This window comes from Hemibagrus wyckioides, linkage group LG04, assembly GCF_019097595.1.
Source record: "Hemibagrus wyckioides isolate EC202008001 linkage group LG04, SWU_Hwy_1.0, whole genome shotgun sequence".
Classification (NCBI taxonomy): Eukaryota; Metazoa; Chordata; class Actinopteri; order Siluriformes; family Bagridae; genus Hemibagrus; species Hemibagrus wyckioides.
In genome coordinates, this window is record NC_080713.1 from 26,588,699 (window position 1) to 26,596,210 (window position 7,512).

General features: G+C 39.2%; 1 protein-coding gene across 1 annotated transcript; it reads left to right on the plus strand.

Annotated features, from left to right (window-relative positions):
• Positions 1–4,776: 4,776 nt before the first annotated feature.
• Positions 4,777–7,221, plus strand: LOC131351895 (ras-related protein Rap-2b). Its single transcript, XM_058387588.1, has one exon. It carries the CDS (start codon positions 5,050–5,052, stop codon positions 5,599–5,601), a length of 552 nt encoding a protein of 183 aa, XP_058243571.1. The 5' UTR covers positions 4,777–5,049; the 3' UTR covers positions 5,602–7,221.
• The last annotated feature ends 291 nt before the right edge of the window (positions 7,222–7,512 follow it).

Genomic DNA, 7,512 nt, shown 5'->3' on the forward strand with positions numbered 1-7,512 from the left:
TTATTTGTTTATTCTCAGTAATTTTTTTTATTTATCTATTTGATTATTCTCGGTTATTATTTATTTATTTATTTATTTTTTTTTTCATTTATTCCTTCTTTGGTCTTTGTTAGGATTCTTTTCCTAATCCAATTACGCCACCATTTATTTAAACCAGCACTTAAATGTGATTTGAATAACACTGAATCGTTGTATATTCAGTGCACCCGTGTGGATTCACAACATTTCTACAAAACACTCTACAACATAAAAAGGTGTGAAGCCATGAAATCCATTCAGGAAGGGATTTAAACTGCAAAAGCTGAATCCACATGCAGTGTGTGTGTGTGTGTGTGTATATGTGTGTGTGTGTGAGACATGGAGCTGATTGGATTGCTTGACTGTCATTCTCAGGGTGATGGAAAGAAAGAAAACGACCAAAACTTAAGCTCATTGGTGAAAATGCTTTGTAATGATCGTGTTTGTCTTACAAAGCATCTTAACACAACATGCTGAGTAAGGAACAAACCACTTGGGGGGTTTGGGGGGGGTGACTGGAAATGAATCAGCAACAGGGAGACGTGACACGTCCTGATGCACAGAATAACCCTAAAGTTGATTCTTCTCCTTGAACATTGTGTTAGAAGTGTTTTATCACTTATAGTGTTGATCTATCTATCTATCTATCTATCTATCTATCTATCTATCTATCTATCTATCTATCTATCTATCTATCTATCTATCTATCTATCTATCTATCTATCTATCTATCTCTCTCTCTCTCTCTCTCTCTCTCTCTACCCGTTGATAGTTACATCTAATGTTGTGGAATGTCTGTGAAACAATTTACTTCCTGTTATTGGTTACGTTATTGCAGCTCTTCATCCATCCTTCATTTTTATCTCTCTAATGAAGCCATAAATAAGTACCACAGCCACTTAAAGTCACTAACACTACCGCTAACACTGGAGACTCCTTCCGTAAACATCACTGTACCTCACTATATCAACAATAATGTTTCATTTTGTTAAATACCTTTTTAAATATATATATAGTTATTATCATCTCAGATTACATGGAGCCTTCACTATAGAAGTCCCTAAGAAAGAGCTAACACAAATGAAGCACTGCTGATCAATCAGATTCGAGAGTTCGTATTGAGCCGTGTGTCTCGTCTTCAGCATCTGGACCGGCTAAGATGAACATCAGGCAGAAATCTGGAAGAAATAAATAACACAGAAAAATCTCCAGCACGCTGCACTCCAGGCATGTGAGATCTGAACCCTGGGGCTGGGTGTGTCCACTCGGGTATGGTGAAACTCTGGAAATCATGCCACGTACATTTCTGCTGATGTTTCTGTATTACTGCCTCAGACGCACAAAGAAGTTCCCATTTTCATGAGATCAACAACGAACCCAATACCGAGAAGTCCAAAGGTGAAGTCAGATCTAGAGAAGTATTAGTCACTGTGGCGTAAAACTCTCTATTTACATACTGTAGGAAGGGCGTGTCCTGATAATTGAACCTAATCTCGTTGTCAGTGTGTGATTTACAGGAAGTGGAAGTGACTCAGCTTTGAGCCACAGGTTGCTGGATATTTATAGCCTGTTTGCCTTCAGCACACCTGACGTGGCCTGGTTTTGAGGTGAATAATAACGTGATCCAGCTACAGAGGGGAAATCCTAGGTGTGAAAAGACTAGAACATTTATTCCATTCTGTACAGTGATTCATCTTAAGCAAATTATTCATTTAAGCAGAAAATGTTCTCTTGGGTCATGAGTTTGTTGAAATTAAAATGAAAAGTGCATTTAATGACAAAACGTCACCAGATTCCATCAAGACGTCTAAAAGGTGTTGTTTATGGTATTATTGTAAGATTACAGAGTATAATATATTTCTATTTATGGGATTCAGGTAGATTATGTAGATATAGGATTGAGATGGATTTCAGATGGATTTCTTCAAAACACTCAGAATTGCACAAGACTCGTTGAAAACACTTTTTGCACATTACCTTATCTTTATTATCTCTATCTATCTATCTATCTATCTATCTATCTATCTATCTATCTATCTATCTATCTATCTATCTATCTGTCTGTCTGTCTGTCTCTATCAGTCTGTCTGTCTGTCTGTCTGTCTGTATCTGTCTATCTATCTATCTATCTATCTATCTATCTATCTATCTATCTATCTGTCTGTCTGTCTGTCTGTCTGTCTCTATCTGTCTGTATCTGTCTATCTCTCTCTCTCTCTCTCTCTCTCTCTCTATCTATCTATCTATCTACATGATACAATAAACACAAGAATTAACACTAAACTAGAGCTCCATGTGTGTAACACCGGTCGGTGTTGAGTAACCTGGGCCTTAGCAGTAAACTTTAATAATAACAGTGAACGAAACTCTACATACCACTTTCTATAAACAAGATCAGGAAGCATCTATTTTTAATAAAATAAAATAAAATAAAATAAAATAAAATAAAATAAAATAAAATAAAATAAAATAGATATGGGTATAATTGAGTAAACTTACTAAAAAACAAACAAACAAACAAACAAATAAATAAATAAATAAATAAATAAATAAACATTATGCAATAACATTTAACTGCTACAATTATTTATTTATTTATATATTTTTTAATTTTTTTATTTTATTTTAATCCCATTTTTGGCCTTGTGATCGAGGCTGCTCTTCTCCATCCGATTTTCTGACTGGTTGCTAAAATGCAAATAACTCATTTAGCCCCACTGAGCATTCTCGAAACCAGTTCTAAGTCTCACTGCCCTGAGATTTATAATATCAGCGCACCTACTGATCCATCTCCAGCTAATAAAAGCCTTTAGAGTCCATATAGATGAGCAGTTTATCCCGGGAACACTGGTGTGAGAACAGAATACACCCCGGATGGATATCAGTCCATCACACACTCATTCACACACTCATTCACACCGGTTATTTTATGCAGTTTATTTTATCCTACTGACATGTTTTCCGGAGTTGAGATCAAATCAGAGAACCTGGAGGAATAACGGCACACGAGCACGTGGGAGAAACTGTGATGGGGAACTTCACGGGAAACAGAAACTCGAGTTCAAGATCGAATCTTTCAACGTGTGTGTTATTTATTGTAGTATATTTATACAAATTAATAGAAGCGTTAACAAACCAATCAACTATCATATGCTTGTGAATTAAATTAATAATGTTACAATAAATCTTGCACAATATCGTCATGACGCACGCGCCGATTGCGACACGCTCGAACAAGGCGTGGTGCGCGAGCGGAACTTCTTCTTACAGCTGCGGGAATTCAGCGGCACAGCGCCTTTAAGAAACTCTGCGTGACGTCGCGCGCTGTGCCGCTTGCACAGGGGCGGGGCAGGAAGTGTGCGTTTCGGGGTGAGTCCCAAACCAGCAGAGTACAGACTTATTACACACTAAACCTACAAACAATCACATCAGCATAACAGCCGCATGTCGAGATTTGTGTTCAGCGTCTTGCAATAAATGTACAAAATATACGTGTCAAGGCGACACACACACGTCTTTTGAGGCTGTTAGAATAAAAATAGCTTGTTTATTTCACCCTCAGAGACTCAGAAGAGTTCTGTACAAAAGTATTTTTCTTACCAAAGGTTAGATTTAAAAAAATAAATAAATAAATAGTAATAATAAATAAATAAATAAATAAATTAGGCTAACTCTATGCAATAGAAAATCATCAAACCAACAAGAATCAACATATTAGGAACTTTCTGCCATAATATACTTCTAATTAGAGATGGAAATAGATATGTAATGTTTATTAAAGTTATAAATCTCCAAAAAAAAGGTTTCTAGAAAAAAAGTAATTTAGACATTAAAATAAAAAAAAATAAAATAAATAATACAATGCTGTTTATTGTGTTTCTGCACTAGTTAATGTGCAGTATAATATTTTTAAAAAATTAACTGTTTAGGAGTAGCATATGACACAAAGTGATTGTGAAGTGGGCGGGGCTAAAAAAAAACTTTTTCAGATATAGATTTTTGATATTTTTAACAACATGACCTAAGAGAAGGTGGATGAATGCGTCATGGATCTAAAAAATCATCATTTTTACCTGTAGAGTCATTACTTATATCAACCTGTCATCACTTCAGATTTGCCTCAGGTTCCGATATCTGGGATTATGTGATTGAACCACGTCGAGTGTCCACATCATTTACATATAAACCCGCATCTGAGCATGACCAACATATTTGCCTAAATGGTAACTAGCATGTAGCTTAACTTAGCCACAAAACTGGATATAGATTTGTGTTGAGATTCCTAATCAACAAGTCAGAGGTGATTGTGGTGAGGAAGAAGTCTGAGGTGAGGAAGAAACCTTGACTCGAAAGCGAACCATTTCTCTTCTGTGTGACAAAAGGACAGCGTAAATACAGGTTTATCTCTGTTTACTGCCCTGTAAACCAAAAATGACCTCTATCTAGTGGAAATACATAAATTTACAAAGTAAACAAGAATCTATTATTTTCTTCTTTATGTACCCCTGTGTGTAATCTGAAATGCCATTGATTATGATGCATAACTGGTATGCAAATTAGCCCGTGACGTCACCTGGCGTCTTTTAGCAACTCTTGCAGCTCATTGTGTCAACTTTCCCCTGAAAAGAATTGGCAACCGTGTCAAATAAGAGGCTGTGTGTGTGTGTGTGTGTGTGTGTGTGTGTGTGCGCGCGTGCGCACGCGCGATTTGAGACGCACCCTCTGTCTGTTGTGTGTGTGTGTGTGTGTGTGTGTGTGTGTGTGTACTGATGATCACTTCCTCAGAAAAAGAGAGAGAGAGAGAGAGACAGAGACTGTTGGCACATTTAGCTCTAGAGTAAAGGCTGATCATGACAGGTTTCTGATGCACGGCCCGGATCACCGGACACACGGCACCGCCCGGATCCGACGGTTAAGCCTGCGGTAATCGCGGGAAGGAAGGACGGCGTTAAAAGGGGGGGTGAAAAGGACCCAGCAGGGGTGGAGGAGTTAAGGCGACAGAGAAAGAGAGAGTGAGAGAGCGAGAAGACCATGCGAGAATACAAAGTGGTCGTGCTCGGCTCCGGCGGCGTGGGCAAATCCGCCCTGACCGTCCAGTTCGTCACGGGCTCCTTCATCGAGAAGTACGACCCGACGATAGAGGACTTCTACCGCAAGGAGATCGAGGTGGACTCGTCGCCGTCGGTGCTCGAGATCCTGGACACGGCCGGCACGGAGCAGTTCGCCTCCATGCGCGACTTGTACATCAAGAACGGCCAGGGCTTCATCCTGGTCTACAGCCTGGTCAACCAGCAGAGCTTCCAGGACATCAAGCCCATGCGAGACCAGATCATCCGGGTCAAGCGCTACGAGCGGGTTCCCATGATCCTCGTGGGCAACAAGGTGGACCTGGAGGGCGAGCGGGAGGTGTCTTCAGGAGAGGGCAAAGCGCTGGCGGATGAGTGGAACTGCCCCTTCATGGAGACCTCGGCCAAAAATAAAGGCTCGGTGGACGAGCTGTTCGCCGAGATCGTGCGCCAGATGAACTACGCCGCGACGCCCAACGGGGACGAGCAGTGCTGCTCCTCCTGTGTCATCCTCTAAAAACAAACCGATCGGATTTGTTCTCTTGGCTTGATTTGTTTTTTTGTTTTTGTTTTTGTTTTTCCTCCCCTATTTTGCAGTCGCAACCCCCTGTGCGCGCGACTTGGTAAACAACGTGACTCCTACGAGACGAAACACGACGACTCCATTATAGAACGGGAAGTTTGAGCTCAAAAAACAAACAAAAACAAGCTCGAATTGATCTCTCGGTCTCTCTAAAGAATCCCTTTTTTTCCTTCTGGTGTTAAATGTCATCAGTATTTTTTATTTTATAAAGTGTCCTATATTGTCTTGCACATGCGTAATACGAAAACGAGAGAGAGAGAAGGGGAAAAACTGCATCAGTGTTTACAATGACAGAATACTTGAATGTTCTGGGATTGACACAAAAACAACCCAGGGTAGTTTTCTTTTTCTTTTTCTTTTTTTTTTTTTAAACCTCGTCTCCCTGGTGCCTAGCTTATGTGGGTTGTTTGTTTTTAGAACCCAACCCGATTCGGTCGCAAAACTTTTTTATTTTTTGGGGGGTGGGGGTTGTTTTGGCAGGGTTTAGTAACTGTATCCCATCCTTTGGCCTGCTTTTTGCAGTATCACTTCCGCTTTTTCTGGAGATGTGGATGACACTTATTGGTAACTAGTAGCATCTGGTAACTATGGAAACGAAACGACAACATCTTCGAGCCCGGAAATAGTGTATGAGGATTTGATATATATATTTTTTTCCCCTTTGTTTGTTTGTTTGTTTTCTTTTTTTTTTAAAACAAAATGTGATGTCCGGGGTCTGGCGAGGATAAATAAATAAATGAATACGAACTTCAACTTTAGGATCAACTTTTAGGAAGCCAAATGGCGTAATGGAGGATTAAGTTTTGCTGCACACGACGACTCGAAGGATCTGCAAAAAAGAAACAAAAACCACGCTTGGGATTCTTTTCGTGTTTGTATTTTTTATTTAAAAACAAAAAAACAAAGTGAAAGCAAAGAAGAGTTGACGGAGGTTGTGACGAACCACACCACAGCGACTTTTTTGGGTTTTGTTGTTGTTTTCTCCTTTAACTCAGCGTGCGCGAGGACCTTACTGTGGTGACGTAAGGACGTCGTGATGACGCCGTGCGTCGAGTGCCTTCCATTTTTAGTGCCAACCTGAGAAGGTCTGAGGAAGTTTTATGGCAAAGTACTTAAACTTGTTTTCACTTAAAGGGGTTATAAAGTGTTTGTAACGCCTCCTGTCAAAGGAATCACCTTCTTTTGACTCACAGTTTGGCCTTTAGTTATGTTCTGTTCTGTTCATGTTCTTATTGTTTTTTTATTTTGGCTTTTTTAGTTCCCTTTTCCTTAAAGCTGGTCTGTTTTTGGCCAAATAGGGGTGTTAAAAAAAGAAAAGAAAAAAAAAAATCACACACAGGTACTTGAGCTCTCTGACTCACAACCGTAATCACTTCCTCTAGACCAGTCTGTTTTTGTTTTGGTTCATTCTTTGGATTTTTATTTTTTAACACAAATGTGATGTATCATCTAATCCGATTGTACGTTGAAAAAAAATGCAGGCCGGCTTTTTAACAGCCGTTCTGAATGTTTAAAACAAAAGACTTTTAATACAAATTGCATTTTTAAAAAATATCCCCGGTGTTTACGCTCCTTTCATGGTTGGTATGTTCCTGAATCATCTTTCGACAAGAGATTTCTTTGGTTTCTTTTTGTTAAAATGTGTATATATATATATATATATATATAAATATGACACACAAAACATCACTCTGTGCAATCTAAGAACAGGAAGTTTGCTCTTGTGCTATGAAACCAAAACAAAACCTGATAGATCCTTTCCTTTCTGGCGTCGAATACGTTGGCGTTCCTGTACGTTCTCGGATCATCTCTCGTGAGGATCTCTGGTTTTTAAAACGTATATGA